This window comes from Colias croceus, chromosome 6 (assembly GCF_905220415.1).
Source record: "Colias croceus chromosome 6, ilColCroc2.1".
Taxonomy (NCBI): Eukaryota; Metazoa; Arthropoda; class Insecta; order Lepidoptera; family Pieridae; genus Colias; species Colias croceus.
This window is the reverse complement of record NC_059542.1, coordinates 8,585,819-8,602,936: the sequence shown is the minus strand read 5'-3', so window position 1 is coordinate 8,602,936 and position 17,118 is coordinate 8,585,819. Positions and strand designations below refer to the sequence as shown.

General features: G+C 34.9%; 2 protein-coding genes across 5 annotated transcripts in view; one reads left to right on the top strand and one right to left on the bottom strand.

The window, feature by feature from the left end:
• The window catches only part of LOC123692897 (kelch-like ECH-associated protein 1B), a 38,273-nt gene extending 30,852 nt beyond the window's left edge, over window positions 1–7,421 (top strand). For both annotated transcript variants that reach the window (XM_045637760.1, XM_045637759.1), the window contains exons 7-13: window positions 260–421; window positions 2,324–2,515; window positions 3,804–3,935; window positions 4,311–4,390; window positions 4,943–5,148; window positions 5,344–5,520; window positions 6,708–7,421. In XM_045637760.1, coding sequence (XP_045493716.1) covers window positions 260–421; window positions 2,324–2,515; window positions 3,804–3,935; window positions 4,311–4,390; window positions 4,943–5,148; window positions 5,344–5,520; window positions 6,708–6,988 — 1,230 coding nt within the window. In that variant the 3' untranslated portion in view covers window positions 6,989–7,421. The remainder of the gene's footprint in view (window positions 1–259; window positions 422–2,323; window positions 2,516–3,803; window positions 3,936–4,310; window positions 4,391–4,942; window positions 5,149–5,343; window positions 5,521–6,707) is intronic.
• Window positions 7,422–9,935: 2,514 nt separating this feature from the next.
• Window positions 9,936–16,767, bottom strand: LOC123692896. 3 transcript variants are annotated; one of them, XM_045637758.1, is made up of 8 exons: window positions 16,599–16,767; window positions 16,446–16,517; window positions 15,071–15,201; window positions 14,389–14,502; window positions 14,119–14,307; window positions 13,218–13,897; window positions 10,996–13,137; window positions 9,936–10,737 (listed from the first exon to the last, which is right to left on the bottom strand). In XM_045637758.1, exons 1-8 carry the CDS (start codon window positions 16,653–16,655, stop codon window positions 10,337–10,339), a joined length of 3,786 nt encoding a protein of 1,261 aa, XP_045493714.1. In that variant the 5' UTR covers window positions 16,656–16,767; the 3' UTR covers window positions 9,936–10,336. The 3 variants fall into 3 exon arrangements, with proteins under 3 accessions (XP_045493714.1, XP_045493712.1, XP_045493713.1); XM_045637756.1 differs by having other exon boundaries at window positions 9,936–13,137; XM_045637757.1 differs by having other exon boundaries at window positions 9,936–13,137; window positions 15,071–15,189.
• Between the last annotated feature and the right edge of the window lie 351 nt (window positions 16,768–17,118).

Below are 17,118 nucleotides of genomic sequence, written 5' to 3'. Positions count from 1 at the left end.
GTCACGTTGTTCGGCAGACGTGTGGATGGCCTATTAAGCGTGACAATTGACATAAATTATAAGAGTGACTAGGTTCAGAGTTTCGTGCCGGCTCTTCTCTGTAGAAACTGCTTCGGAACCGATAATATGTGCCTAAATGCCCAATGCGTTAAGACAATTTAGTACTGTTTTTTAGAAGTGTAATTGAATAAATGCATATTTAAGTTTAAAACCTTTTCTAGTCAAATTGATCACAAATAATAAAATTAATATTTGACAGGTAAAATACGACGAGGACAAAAGGTATCCCCGTATGGAGCATATCCTCCAAGCGGTGCGATGCCAGTACTTGACGCCGAGCTTTCTCAAGGAGCAAATGAGCACGTGCACGGTGCTCAAGAAGGTGCCCGCCTGCAGGGAATACCTTGCTAAAATATTTCAGGTAAGAACTCCAAGGTTATTTTTAACTAGCTGCGCTTCGCGGTTTCACCCGCGTGGCTCCGCTCCTGTTGGTTTTAGCGTGATAATATATAGCCAGGAAGACTTTAGTCTTCCTCGATAAATGGGCTATCTAACACCGAAATAATTTTTCAAATCGGACCAGTAGTTCCTGAGATTAGCGCGTTCAAACAAAAAACAAACAAACTCTTCAGCTTTATAATATTAGTATAGATTAAATTGTTCATCATTTATTTTCAAATAATTAATTACATAACATGAAACCCTACAGCCTTCCTCGATAAATGGGCTATCTAACACCGAAATAATTTTTCAAATCGGACCAGTAGTTCCTGAGATTAGCGCGTTCAAACAAACAAACAAACAAACTTTTCAGCTTTATAATATTAGTATAGATTAAATTGTTCATCATTTATTTTCAAATAATTAATTACATAACATGAAATATAGATTCATTATCATAATCTTAATGAGCGTATCAAAAAAATACGATTGTATTGTTTCGCTAATTTGCATTTTTAATAAATATAAGATACCCACAATGATTGTGCAAAAATTAAAGCGCGGGAACAAATCAAATGTCGACTTTATTGAAAGAATAAAAAAAAACATTTACTACAATATTCCTTCATCAAATAATTTGTACATATTTTTTAAATTACAAATAGATATTAAGAATGAGTTAAAATAAAAATAAATAGTAGAAATTTTAAGACAAAGAATTCCAAAAATGTAGAGATAAGGAAAGTGCTATCTAGGATAAAATAATAATGTTATTGTAAAATTTACAAGATCAAGGCTTGACCTTGTTAAATCCATACTAATATTATAAATGCGAAAGTAACTTTGTCTGTCTGTCTGTTACTCAATCACGCCTAAACTACTGAACCAATTTGCATGAAATTTGGTATGGAGATATTTTGATACCCGAGAAAGGACATAGGCTACTTTTTATTGCGAAATATGTACCACGGGCGAAGCAGGGGCGGACCGCTAGTGTATTATAATTAATCATATTCAAGCCTTTTTTCGGAATTACACGTTTATCCATATTTAAGGGTAATAATTGTACCAAATTTATTGATATCGAGCATAAATATTAGCGTATCCTTGATATTTATTTGTACAATACACAGAGGTGATCAAACTTTTACCAGACGCGAGTCAGCATGACTAAGCACTTATAACTGTTCAAAATTTGCTTCTTATGGCTCAAGTAAGGTAATAAAACCACCTGTAGATATTCGTGGAGGCGCACTTTCGTGATGAATTTATAGGTTTGTGAAGTGTTACGTATAGCATACTGCGAAAATAAATTATACATTCAAAATGACAACCGTACGTATCTTTATCGTTATTCGTTATTTATGTATAAGTCGTAGATACAATAAATTGTCTTCCTTTTTTTATTATTAATGAGTACATTTCATCTCCGAATTAAACTGAATATTTCCTTCTCGAGCTCGACTCAACCGCTAAATGTGGACGCGGCATTTTCATGTTAACATTGTACTTTTGTTTGGCCTGAAAGGGCATACACTTATATATACTACTGACTGACCGGTTGGCTTGGTCGGTAGTGGCCCTGCCTTCCAAGCCAGAGGTCGTGGGTTCGATTTCCACCCGGGGCAAATATTTGTGTGATGAACATAGATGTTTGCTCTGTGTCTGGGTGTTGATTATTATCTATATAAGTATTTATTTAAAATTATATATGTATGTTTATCAGCCATCTGGTTTCCATAACACAAGCGAAAGCTTAGTATGGGATCAGTGCCGTGTGTGAAATTTGTCCTGAAATATTTATTTATTATTTAATTATTTTTAAACAAAAAGTATACCTATGAATACCCTAACCTTATATAAAAAATATATATTTTTTCAGGATCTGACGTTACACAAGAAATTAGTGGTAAAAGAGCGGAGGCCGAACACGCCGCGTATAATATATGTGGCTGGGGGATACTTCAGGCATTCTATAGATATGTTCGAAGCGTTTAACTTGGATGATAACTGTTGGACCACGTTACCAAGACTCACTGTGCCTAGATCTGGATTGGGAGCCGTGTTTTTAAAGGTATTTTATCCAATAATTGTACAACTTTTCAGTAGATTTTTCTTATCTGTTGAAGCATGCGGATTTGTTCTTTCATTAGAGATATTTCCTGCAGAAATCTTTCCTATCTTTTAGGATATCTGGGTGAAAGGATTTGTTCTTGTGTTGGACAAATGCTGCAATGCTTTAAAGTTTAAATCTCTCTGTAAGATATTTATATACTGATGATGACGCGGCACGTGTTTTTCAGTCATTATTTATCATTGTTGTAGAAATAATCGGCTTATAATGTCAAAAGATACACGCAATACATTCAGTCAAAAGCTCCCCTTCTACTTGTACCGTATGCATACATTTGGTATAAGTTCATCTGAAAAGCATAGTTATATTATTGTCTTTTGTATCATCATATCTCATGTTAATTTATTACGAGTTTGGAATTAGAATACAATTGTAGCCACTAACCGAAACAGAGAGACAGAAAACATAACCTTTCGCGATAGTTTAGGACTTAAATTTATAATTTTTTCAAGTAATTCTATTATCGTATTTGAATTATCTAAAAATAAATTTTAGTGCGTGACCAAGTCTGCAGAACTACACTGGTGTTTTTAAGCGGCTTTTGTTTTATCACATTTCGGTAATGCAAAGGATATAGGTACTGATAAACTTACATACATCATGATTGAATTGCTCGTTGACCGGAAGTTCAGAAATTACGTAAAAATGCTGACAAATAATGATATTGTCAAATATGTGTAAATATTATTATTGGATACACGAAATATTGAAAAAAAACGCATTTTTTTTACCTAAAAAATATGTATATTAACGTAAAAATGTAAGTTAAGCTGTGCTATTAATCACTAAGTACACATTATAAATATTCATGTGTTACATTATTAGGTGATTAGCTAAATTCCGATTAATGAAAATGCCGTGTCATTTTAGAAACATAATTCAAATTAGTTTATTTTGTAACCCATTTATTCTAATGCCAAACACTAAAATCACAATACAAATTATTAATTATAATTTTAACTATGACCGTAAATTAAAATAAACTGCTTACAAAATGTACTGTATGAGAAAAATGTATTTGTAAATGTTTAAGGGGAGGTTGGATTGTATATTAGCTTGATTGTAATAATTGAGGCACGATCCGTACGAATGCGCCACGTTTCCGAGAAAGGCGGGATTTTACAGGAATCGACAGCTAATTATATTCTGACAGGAATAAGGAACAACTATATTGACACCTATTCATCCACAAAACAAACATAATAACAAAACAATATATAATATTCAGGGATTTTTCTACGCGGTGGGGGGACGCAACACATCACCCGGCTCGTCGTACGACAGCGACTGGGTAGATGTGTACAACCCCGCTACGGAGCGCTGGCGACCATGTAGCCCCATGTCCACCCCTAGGCATAGGGTGAGTTTTATATAAATTGATATATTAATATAGCATTTAATTTAAAATATAAATTTTATAGGTATAAAGATAGTAGTATTCTTGAAAAGATCTAGAATAAATAAGGTAATTTATTGTTGTGTAAATTTTTAACATACATTTGTCTTATCCAACTGTCTAAATTACTGATTCGTAAAAAAATCTTGTATACTTACATATAATTACATACAAAAATATCTATACATACCATATTAGGTGCAAATAAGAGCTTGTGAAATGTTCAATACTGTGCTTACAGTAAAATGCAGTCACCGAAGCCGAAACCAGCCAGGAAGGCATCATGCAAAAAAGGCATCAAGACAAACGAACACTAATTTAGATTACTATCCTTTCCAGGTAGGTGTCGCAGTGATGGATGGATTGCTGTACGCTGTGGGGGGTTCTGCTGGATCTGAATATCATAAGTCTGTCGAATGGTAGGTATTTATGCTTTAGTGTTGAATATTTGTGGTATTTATTGAAATCTATCATGTACATGAAAATATTATAAGCATTAATAAGTATATTAAAAGTTTTCTTGTCAGTTTGTTAAATGCATTGAAAAGCAATTTGCTGTTTGTAGCAAATTTTATGGTAAAATTCATATGTTGTATGTGAAAGTTTTTTAAGGATGGACGTTTTAACGTTTTCGCGCAAACCTTGATTGAATATCCATGACGTTTATATATTAGAGTCTGTATTATTTTTCAGCACATACAACGTGAATGTTTCAATTAGTAATTAATTTCTAAAATATATATTTCACTAGCGGTCCGCCCCAGCTTCGCCCGTGGTACATATTTCGCAATAAAAAGTAGCCTATGTCCTTTCTCGGGTATCAAAATATCTCCATACCAAATTTCATGAAATATGGTTCAGTAGTTTAGGCGTGATTGAGTAACAGACAGACAGACAGAGTTACTTTCGCATTTATAATATTAGTATGGATAGATCTTTGTGATACATTAAAAACGTTGTATAATTTCCAGTTACGACCCAGAGAAAGACGCGTGGACGTACGTAGCGTCCATGGGCAGTGCGCGTCTCGGCGTGGGCGTGGCCGTAGTCAACCGGCTGTTGTACGCAGTGGGCGGGTTTGATGGCGCGAGACGTGTGCGCTCTGTGGAGTGTTACCATCCGGAGAATAACTGCTGGACTGAAGTCGCGCCTATGAGCGTGGCTAGGAGCGGTGCGGGTGCGTGTTGTAGGGAGGGGGGGGGGGGGGGGAAATGCCAAGAACACATCATTAATATTGTGCCTAAATAAAACACAATAATATGTATTTTAAAAATATATAACGATTAATCCTTTATTAGTTTGTGAAAGGTTTTTCTAATTTTACTCCGTTTCTTTTTCGCAACACTAAACAGTTATTGTTTATTTTCACCAGGCGTGGCAGCCCTGAACCAGTACATCTACGTGGTGGGCGGGTACGACGGCACGCAGCAGCTGTCCGCGGTGGAGCGCTATGACACGGAGCGCGACGCGTGGGACAGCATCGCGCCCGTGCCCGTCGCTCGGTCCGCGCTCTCGCTCACCGTGCTGGACAACAAGCTGTACGCCATGGGTGAGTGGCCGTGCTGGACAACAAGCTGTACGCCATGGGTGAGTGGCCGTGCTGGACAACAAGCTGTACGCCATGGGTGAGTGGCCGTGCTGGACAACAAGCTGTACGGCATGGGTGAGTGGCCGTGCTGGACAACAAGCTGTACGCCATGGGTGAGTGGCCGTACTGGACAAAAAGCTGTACGCCATGGGTGAGTGGCCGTGCTGGACAACAAGCTGTACGCCATGGGTGAGTGGCCGTGCTGGACAACAAGCTGTACGCCATGGGTGAGTGGCCGTGCTGGACAACAAGCTGTACGCCATGGGTGAGTGGCCGTGCTGGACAACAAGCTGTACGCCATGGGTGAGTGGCCGTACTGGACAACAAGCTGTACGCCATGGGTGAGTGGCCGTGCTGGACAACAAGCTGTACGCCATGGGTGAGTGGCCGTGCTGGACAACAAGCTGTACGCCATGGGTGAGTGGCCGTGCTGGACAACAAGCTGTACGCCATGGGTGAGTGGCCGTGCTGGACAACAAGCTGTACGCCATGGGTGAGTGGCCGTGCTGGACAACAAGCTGTACGCCATGGGTGAGTGGCCGTACTGGACAAAAAGCTGTACGCCATGGGTGAGTGGCCGTGCTGGACAACAAGCTGTACGCCATGGGTGAGTGGCCGTGCTGGACAACAAGCTGTACGCCATGGGTGAGTGGCCGTGCTGGACAACAAGCTGTACGCCATGGGTGAGTGGCCGTGCTGGACAACAAGCTGTACGCCATGGGTGAGTGGCCGTACTGGACAACAAGCTGTACGCCATGGGTGAGTGGCCGTGCTGGACAACAAGCTGTACGCCATGGGTGAGTGGCCGTGCTGGACAACAAGCTGTACGCCATGGGTGAGTGGCCGTGCTGGACAACAAGCTGTACGCCATGGGTGAGTGGCAGCCCTGCGGCGGAGCGCTACGGAACCCGTGCAACTATGCTACTAAAGACACAAACCTTTCTCTTGAATCACTGAACAACCCGCATCAATATCCATTGCTTAGATTTAAACATCGAACCGTACAAAGGGACAGACATCGGTCAGAAACTTTGTTTTATATTAAGTGTTTCTTACTTTTCCAAATTAGTATCTGAACTGTGCCAAAAATTTCATTTATATATTCGATGACAATTCCGTGATTTTATTTAACTATTATCTTTTTCCAGGCGGCTACGACGGAGCCGCGTTCCTCGACATCGTGGAAGTGTACGACCCGGTGACGGACAAGTGGGAGAGTGGGACCCCGCTAACATCGGCGAGGTCCGGCCACGCGTCTGCAGTGTGCTACCAACACGTAGCCCCGCTAGAGAGCGAGACCAAACCCGCAGTACTCAAAAAACTGAACAAACGAACACGCTCGCCTCAAGCCACCTCCTCACATACAGATGACGTGCCCATGCCGGATAACATCATACGGACGTTGTCTACGTCACGGGGTCAGTTATAACCCGACTGAAAGGACATAGAACCCGACGGGGAATGTGCAGTGAATGTGATCATGTCTATAAGGACAGTTATAGTGTGTAGTGAATGCAATCGTATGTTGTCCAACTCCTAAGGACAGTTATAACCCGACCAGGGATAGTGAGCAGTGATAATGGTCATATATCCACCTAACAAATTACAATTATAATTTAGAAAAGGAGAAATTGTAATCCTGATAGTGCATGCAGTGACTATTACATGTTGTCCACCTCCTAGAGACAGTTATAACCCGACCAGGGATAGTGCACAATATACAGATACAACCAGTAGGGAAACTTCATACAACACGTTCGAAATGGCTCACGCACACAAGCAAGCGTGTTTAAGAGAATTGTAAGGATATTTATGACAATTGTTGACGGATATAAGAACTACTGGTTTTATTTGTCTATTCTGGTTATAGACTACAAGCCCGCATAGGAAAAAAATATGGGTCAAATGAACCACCAGGGGACATATCTAGAACGATAGCAGAGCAAAAAATAATAAGATTCATCACTATGCCGTCACTTGTAAGCTGTCCAACTGAGTGCAGATGAGAATTGAAAAGTACAGGTAGACTCGGTAAATTTTGGTCATTTGACCATGTACGGCATTCTTAACCATCGATAGATCCATTAAAAATAATAAGAAACCGCTCAGTGCCGTACAAAAATGGTGGTCCACCAAGTCGGAATTTTTATTTAATTTCCGAGAGTTACCGGGGGTAAATTTGGTCATTTGACCATGTACGGCATCTGTGTCATACTATGCCTATACTGCTTTTAATCCATTATTCCGCAACGCCGTACAAAAATCATGGGGACAAGGGGAAAAAATCGAGAGTTGCAATCCCCTCTCTTTCCCCACTCCAGGGGGTCATTTGACTAAGTACGGCTTCGGTTCCAAAACATTATCTAGCACTCAAAAGTACTTGCTATTAAAAGCAATGCCGTCAAAAAATAATTGTTCTTTTAAATGTATACCAATAATCATCTTAATTTCATCGAATTCTTGATATAAAGAGCTGTAAGGTCATTTGACCCTGTACGGGAACTTTTTTTTTAACATGATATTGTAAAATTCAATTGTTGTATAGTATTGCCGTTCAAAAGAAACCGTTCTAAAAAAAGTTATAGAGAAATGCAAAAACAGAAATTTTGTAAAAGTTTAAACATCGTAGATTAATGAAATATAATAGTTTTCTACACTTTATTCGTTGTTTTAAATAGTATTAACATAGATAAATTAGGAAAAAACGATGCCGTACATTTTTGTGCAGACCACATCTTTTAGGCTGATGAAAGCGACGAAAGCTACAATTTTAAGGGTGCTTTATGGCCATTTGATACAGTACGGCATTAACATATTTTTACCCAACTACGGCAAAGCAAAAGGAGGGTTATGATTTTGACAGGTCATGTATGTATGTTCATCTATTCCCTCGTAACTTCTAAACTACTTATCAGAATTCGACAAATGACATATCATTAGAAGCGTCTGAATTGTTCACTGGATAACCGGCGACCAGCTAGCTAAAGGCTATATGGAGTTTCACAAAATCTAATGTGGCGCCCTCTAGCGGACAAAACATACAGAGTAAAAAAATAAAGTTAAGATAAATATGCCGTGTTTGGTATCATTTGAAAGCGCTTTACTTGTACATTTTGAATATGTATATATTACTAGCATTTGCTTGTGACTTTACCTGTATTCATGGGCTGATTGCATATAATTCACATCTTTTCGTTCATAGCTTCTTTATTAGTTCATCAATTTAACGGAGTCCATTCCACCTGACTCCGACTTTCCAAGGTGATAATTAACCACCTCGAGCTTCTTAATATTAATGTATATTTATATTTTATTATCAAAATATAAAGCAAACATTTCGTTATATGGATTTTTTCTTTTTCAGATTTTTCCCCTTTGAACCAACGAAAATGTACGGCACATGAAAAAATATTATCTATGCATAAAATACTTTAAAAATAAATTTATTTCGTGTTGTGTCAAATGACCCCCTGGAGTGGGGAAAGAGAGGGGATTACAACTCTCGATTTTTTCCCCTTGTCCCCATGATTTTTGTACGGCGTTGCGGAATAATGGATTAAAAGCAGTATAGGCATAGTATGACACAGATGCCGTACATGGTCAAATGACCAAATTTACCCCCGGTAACTCTCGGAAATTAAATAAAAATTCCGACTTTGTGGACCACCATTTTTGTACGGCACTGAGCGGTTTCTTATTATTTTTAATGGATCTATCGATGGTTAAGAATGCCGTACATGGTCAAATGACCAAAATTTACAGAGTCTACCTGTACTTTTCAATTCTCATCTGCACTCAGTTGGACAGCTTACAAGTGACGGCATAGTGATGAATCTTATTATTTTTTGCTCTGCTATCGTTCTAGATATGTCCCCTGGTGGTTCATTTGACCCATATTTTTTTCCTATGCGGGCTTGTAGTCTATTAGTGTGTGCAGTGACTTGACTTTTCCGTGAATCGCTCATAATCTCGTCACATACAATGTTATATTTCACAAATGTAACTCATTAATGCATACTGCCATTGAATGCCATGTACATTTTAATTAAGTTGTGTATATTTCAGGATAAATAATCACAATATATATTGAAATGAAGTTATTTAAGTCTCAAATTGTATCATGCAATTTATTTTAAACTTAGGTTTACGTGAAAGTGTATCGTGCTGGTAAAGAATTGACAATAGATATGTTATATATTCAGAATAAAGGTGTAATGTTAATGATTTAATCCGCTATCAAATATTGTTTCCAAATATATTGTAATGATTATTATTTTATTAATATATCAACTGTATGAATGGATAAATCATATAAATAATAAAATGTAATGTAAATATAATTTTATCCTAATTTTTAAAGAAAATAAAGACTGTTATGGGAATGAAATATATTTTTTATTTCTGTATCATTTGTACATCTTATATTATAAATGAGACAGCAACATTGCTTAAAACAAAGGTTGTCGTGTGACAGCTATGAAACAAAGTGCTAGCCAGAATACTTTTAAACACTTATTTATCAAATTAAATACTGGAGCACAATTACTCAAATAAAGATCTTTATCATAATATTTACAAAACCTTTCCAGTACATTATCATTAAAAATAATTAAATACACAAAGGAAATCATTGTCCTATTCCTGCCCGCTGCTTCTAAAATTGAGTAATATTTATCATTATCAAATTAAAATTGATTCTTTAAAAACTTAATAAACTTTAAATACATTATGTATTTCCTATTTTTTAAATAAATATAACATAAAATCTAAATATTGCCTATTTCTTCACTTTCCTTCGTCGTTTGACAAATATTCTGACATCAGGCACATCCTGGTCATTTGCTTCAGCAGTCTTTGAGTTGTTTGATGAATCTATATTTGAATCCTGACTTGTCATATTCTTTGCAGTGTCATCATCATTATGCACCGATGCTTCAACGCTAACCTTTAGAGGTGTTGATGTTGCCAAAGCTTTTAAAACTGGGAAGCAGTAATTTTTTGTAGGCACTTCAGTATTGACTTCTGTCTCATGAGTGCTTGGACTTATTCTGTCAATATGAGGTTGAACACCTGTAGATATTATAACAACATTTGATCCATCCATTGATACTTCGGGGTTTAGGTTTTCATATAAATTATTTGTATCCATATCAACTTCTTTATCATGAACCTGCTTATCTTCTGGTTGTTGTTCCTCTTCCTTAGCATTAGTTAAAGTTACGTCGTCAATGAATGATGATGGGAAGCAGTAACTTTTTGTAGGCATTTGTGTATTGACTTCTGTCTCATGAGTGCTTGGACTTATTCTGTCAATATGAGGTTGAACACCTGTAGATATTATAACAACATTTGATCCATCCATTGACACTTCAGGGTTTAGGTTTGCATATAAATTATTTCTATCCATATTAACTTCTTTATCATGAACCTGCTTATCTTCTGGTTGTTGTTCCTCTTTCTTAGCATTAGTTAAAGTTACGTCGTCAATGAAATCCATTTTTAAGCTATTAATGTCTATTTTATTTTGTTTGTGACCAGTTTCTACATTTTGTACATTTTCTAGTACTTTTTCCTGACCATCTGTTTGTACTAATTTCATGTCCACAGCACTTTGAGTATCATCGAAAATAGATTCAAATACGGTTTGCTTTACCGCAGCAGTAGCCGCGGGTGCAATACCTAAATCTTCAGGCATAATTAAACTATTACTTTCACCAAATAAGTCACTAAATTTCGTTTTAATCTCTTCAGTTTTAACATATTTTTCATTTTTGCTTTTGGATTTCTTGGTAACTGTATCCTTAGTTTGCTCTGCAGTTTTTGTCTCTAGTTTCTTTTTATTCCTTTTGCTTTTTGGTTCTTTAGCAGTTACATCACTATCCTTTTTAGTTTTGGTAGACTTCATTAGTTCTTTCTCTTGCTTTAAATTGACAACCTCAACTTTTGATACTTTACATGGGACAGTATCAACTGTTATTTTCTTTACTTTCTTTTCATTACACTTTTCTTGTTTAGTTTTTACTGTGTTATCCACTTCTTGTCCTTGGTTTAAATAGGCTACTCCAGCCTTTGACACTTCACATGTTATTTTCTTTGATTTCTTTTCTTGTTCAGTTTTGACTGTGTCGTCCACTTCTATCTCCTGATTTACGGTATTGTCCTTGATTTCATGACATGAGACAGGCTTAGTAGTAGTTTTCTGTGATATAACATCACTACATGTATCTTTTGTAGTTTTTATGGACTTTTCAACTTCTTTCTCTTGTTTTAAGTTACTGACATTGGATTCCTCACATGACACAGTCTCTGCTGTATATTTGTGCGACTTTATATCATTACTACACTTATCTTTCATAGTTTTTGTAGACTTACCTAAACCTTTTTCTTGCTTTACATTACCAACTGTGCATTTAGTTTCCTCACATGGTAAGGGATCTGCTGTATTTCTCTTTGACTTATTTTCACTAAGTTTATCTATTTTAGTATTAATACACTCCAATACGTCTGTTACTTTCTCTAGCTTTATGTTACTACCTTTTGCCTTAGATTCTTCACTAGAAACAGGGTCTATGGTTTTTGTGTTATTATCAGTACTCTTTACTTTTTTACTTTTTGGTGCCGCATCATTCTCCTGTTTTATTATACCCACTTTGTTTTTAGTTTGATCACATGAAACAGGTTTAACTGATTTTTTCTTAGTGCTTTTCTCACGACATCTATCTTTTCGTTTTGTAGATTTATTATCTTCTTTTACTTCCTCTATATTTTCTTTTTTGTCCTTGAATTCGCCACATGATACATTACCAACTGTATCTTGCTTCGTGTTATTTTGACTTCCGTCAGTTTTGTGCTCATCTGAAGTTTTTTGCGTTGGTAAATCCATGTTATCATCATCACTTAACAATAAATCTCTTTCTACAGTACCCAGGGAGCTAGCTTGATTCTCCATGTCAATGTCATTACTTTCCTGATCCGAAAAAGGTTTTGAGGCAGTAGTTTCATTTACACATATTTTGTCATCTAATTGTCGATTTTCAGTCTGAATTGTATCTTGTAACTCCTCGTTAAGTTTGTTTAACTTCTTATTTCCTTCGTTTTCTAACATTGGTTCTGCATATTCTTCATTAGTTCTAACTTCAGTTGATGTTTGGTTTTTCATTTTAGGTATGTTATATTTATTCACAGGTTCTTTTGGTTTCTCCAAATAAGATGTCTGGTCATCTGATTGTTTAGTTTTAAGCCTCTCTTTAACAATATCATTTCCATAATCAGTTTCGTCTTCTATTCTTCCTATCTCACCAGATTCCAGAGACATATCCAATTCTAAATTTTGAATATTCATATAAAATTCATCCACTATCTCTTCACTCATATTATGATGATATGATGGTTTATCTACTAAAGCATCAGGTACTATTACTTTTGGTAGTTTCCATAATGATTTGTCTACCATTCTAATATCAATGTCTTGACTAGATGTTGTCTTTAATACAGCTTTACTATTTTCAGTCTTTAAAATATATTTCCTGCTTGAAATCCTAGGATCTTCTAATGGTGTTGCAGCTGTGTGCATTATTTCTGAAAAAGAAACAGAAAAACTATAATAATCGCAATAGTAATATGTTTTACAAGTTCAAATATTACTTTTAAATATTTACCTTTTACTTTGTTATAATCATTGGTCTCGGACATAAAATGATCAGGTGATTGACAGTTCCTGTATGGATCGTCAGGAGATATAAGTGCTGTGGATGGATCAATATGTTCATTGTAGATGGCGCCGCGATCCCGATCTCCACTTAGGTATTCTCCATAAGAATCTACTCTAATTTTCTTGTGGCTAGGTTCTTCTGAATGGAACTGGTGAGGCAATTTATGTTTCGTTGCATGTTTTTCACTTCTATCGTTCACAGGATTATCATAAAAACATGAGTCTTTGTCGTAATTGGAGCGACGATCTCGACTTTTATTGCGCCTGTAGCGATCAGACGGTGGGCTTCGTTGTCGTTCGTAATTATGCTGCATAGAGTAATTGTCGAGTCCTCTGTTTCGTGTACTCCTTTCCGGACTTCCATTTCTTCTGTGGTGATTTGGTTCAGATCGGAAATTACTTTTGTGTTTATCATCATGAATCCTTGCATTTTTTCGTCTATGTCTGAGATCTTTTGATGTCTGACTATTGTAAGAATATCTATCATCCATACTGGAAGTTTCAGATGTTCTGTTGCTTCTTCTGTCTGATTGGTCAATGTGACTCAGTCTAGGGTGTCTTAATGGATTACATTGCTCATTTTCATCTTCAGAACTCCATACAGGTTTACTGTCCTCCAAAATTTTGCTAAAAACACAAAATTAATTAATTTAAAATATTTATAACTACAAAATAATAAAATACTAAACCTTTTCATAATTACACAGAAAACGTTAATTTTCCCTTTGTAAATAAACCTGAATTTTTTTACCAAAATGCATTTCATGATTTTAAGATAGATTCTGTGTGTGAAAATAATTAGATAATTGTATACATGCAAAAGTTATTTTAAAATAATTTAATCTTACTTCACAGCTGGCATAGATTTCCTCCTGTCCATTACTTTCCTTGATCTTTTAATAGATTTATCATCCAATATATTTTCTTTTGTTTCACTAATTTTAATTACATCTCTTACATCTTTAATTCTGTCTACTTTTGTTTCTTGTTCATCTTTTTTAGCATCCTTGTTGACTGGAGAATTACTTCTCGTTTTTCTATAAAAATGAGTAATTATTGCATAAAAATTATCTTATAAAATAAATATTTACTATATTCTGTACATTTAAATAACTTACTGGTTGTCAACTGCATTCTTGTTACTTTTATGACTTCCTGTGTGGATATTTCTAATTGAGTTGAAAAATCCTCTCCCTTGTGTTTGCAGGCCTTTTATAACAAGCATATCTTTCCTATGAAAATAAAAAAGAAATATTAACATAATGAATGTTGTTAAGCTTTTCATTTTATAGTTACTCCATATGCTGGCCAATGTCTGTATATTACAAAGCATATGAAAGAGTCTAAATTTGAACAATTACATTTAAAATGATTGTTTTATAGATCATAAAAACTTAATACAGTATTCACCGTACTGGGAAAAGGTAAAATTTTAAATTGCAATATGATGTGCATTTAGCAGCTGAAATGATACTCCTTCCCTACTTTGCATTCAAAAGACCTTATTAAAACACAAATATAATGACTCAACACTTAATTATTCATTCAACATTGCTTTTACTGATCAATGACTGATTATAATTCAGTCTTATTGGCACTATCTCTGAATTAATACTTCAAAATCATCGTTATGAGTTATTTGAAATGTCTCGAAGATTTATCCTAACCTACTAAGGATTTTTGGGAATTTACATAACAATTATAATATCAATTTAATATATTTCTTTACAAAAACAATAACATAAGCAATGAAAATAAATATCATGTGGTAAACTAGTAACTAATAAAATAAATACTTACTCTATATTGAGATCAGTAATAATTTTTGTTTTCCTTTCAATTTCAGCCTTTGCAGTTTTAAGTAACGAAGAGTAATTCACCTCCAATTTCTTATATTCTGAACTTAGTTTGTCAAAATCCTGCAAAATATTCTATAAAATCAATGCACATCCATTCTACAACTTATCAACTAATGTACTAATACATAATATCATTGTTTCTATATGTTATATGTCATACTAGCTTACCGCCCGCGGCTTCGCCCACTTTGTTAAATAATAAACCCGCATCAAAATCCATTGCATAGTTTTAAAGATTTAAGCATACAAAGGGACATAGGGACAGATGTGTTGTAATACTTCAAGTATAAGAATATATACCATTTCATATCAACTAACATCATTGCCAGAAAACAAAGAAGTATTTCAATGAGAACATTTATATGAACAACCATGTTATTTTCCTAGTTTTCCACAATCATGAAGGTCACACATAGGTGATGTTACATAATAATTGTCAACAAAGAAACCAGACAAAATGGCTACCAACAAATTACAAAAAATCTTCTTGACTATTACCTCTTTTTATACTTTTTTCTTTAAATTGTATTTCTATCTAATTTTATAGGAATAACATAATCAATCAATAGATTATTGTTATAATATTCAAAACTATAACATGTATTTGTACTGATCAATTTGTTTTAATTGTTTTAGTTGTTATTATATCCAAAATGAAGTGTTAATAAGGCGGAAATTTAGAAAATACTATCCATAAAGTATAAATGATAGAAATAGCCCATTATCAATTGCCTAAAAAAGTGTATATCTAGGAAATTCATCAGCTTGACACTTGGTTGGTAAAATAATCCTCTAATAGGTAATAAAAACTGTATAAAATACATCATAAATTCAGTGTTTCATTGTTTGTATCAATGATATCTTAGTTTCAATTCTAGAGAATTCTATAGAGTATTACATATTCTATAGAGTACTTATTACATATTAAATAAATACAATATCTATTTGAATACTTATGTTTATAGTACTGTGGTAAATACTGTCTCACTGACTCATGTTTATAGTACAAAAAAAATGTTTTAAATTTGTTGATAACTTTAATTCTCAACCTGAACTAAATAGTATTGGAATCAAATCAAATCATTTATTGCATAGGTACATTAGAAACCTTATGCAGGTATTGCAATATAATATTATCCCTGCATAAGTTAGTGTTATCTGTTTTTTAGTGTCGAAAATTGATAAAAAGATTCAAAATTTAAAAGGGATATAGTTGAATTTAGTTGAATGACGCCCAATATAGTCCTAAACATAAGTAGACCAATGCAGACTGGGTCGGAATAAAGAAACTAAATATATGTACAATAACAACTTACTTTTTGGAGCTTATTAATAGCAACAGTATATTCCTCAATCTTCTTTTTTAATTCTTTATTTTCATTTTTTAACTGCAAATAAAATTAATTATTAATTACGCTTCACAAAAAACTTGACAGATTATTTTGGCGCTAAATTATTCTGATACCTACATCATGTATTATATTTTCTTCTTCATAATTTTCTAAGTCATCATACAGAATATCCATTATTGAATATCTTCTATAGTGAGTAATATAGGAAAATTGGTTATATCCCCTGTAAACTGAAAATAAACAAAATTTTCACCAACATTTAAAACACGTAGGTATCTACATGTATAGCTCAGTATAGCAAATAAAGCTGTGTGAAACACTAAACTTCAAATGTCATCTGTCAAATTTCAAAACCAACTACCCCATAGATCTCAGAGCAATAAACCCGTAGAAACCCTCAGACAGAACAAAACAAAATACATATTTTCTAATCTACTTACTCTTAGTTAATAACAGCATAAGCCAGATTGAGATAGCAATAGAGTATCTGCACTGTCTTCAAACGTAGCGAGCCGGCTATATTTTATTTGCCTTCCAGCTGGAGGTCTCGGTGCATCAAGTGTTTTTAACGAAATATTTAGAAAATATAAAGTGTATAGTGTTTCTTTTTATTTGTCAGTGTGCTAAAATCACTATT

What these genes read in the sequence shown, in the direction of transcription:
- LOC123692896 (XM_045637756.1), bottom strand. Translation starts at nt 16,655, where the DNA reads ATGGATATTCTGTATGATGACTTAGAAAATTATGAAGAAGAAAATATA. An exon ending in CTATTAATAAGCTCCAAAAA is followed by an intron (nt 15,202 to 16,445) that starts GTAAGTTGTTAT and finishes TTGATTTTATAG; the next exon opens with AATATTTTGCAGGATTTTGA. An exon ending in AAATCTATGCCAGCTGTGAA is followed by an intron (nt 13,898 to 14,118) that starts GTAAGATTAAAT and finishes TTGTGTTTTTAG; the next exon opens with CAAAATTTTGGAGGACAGTA.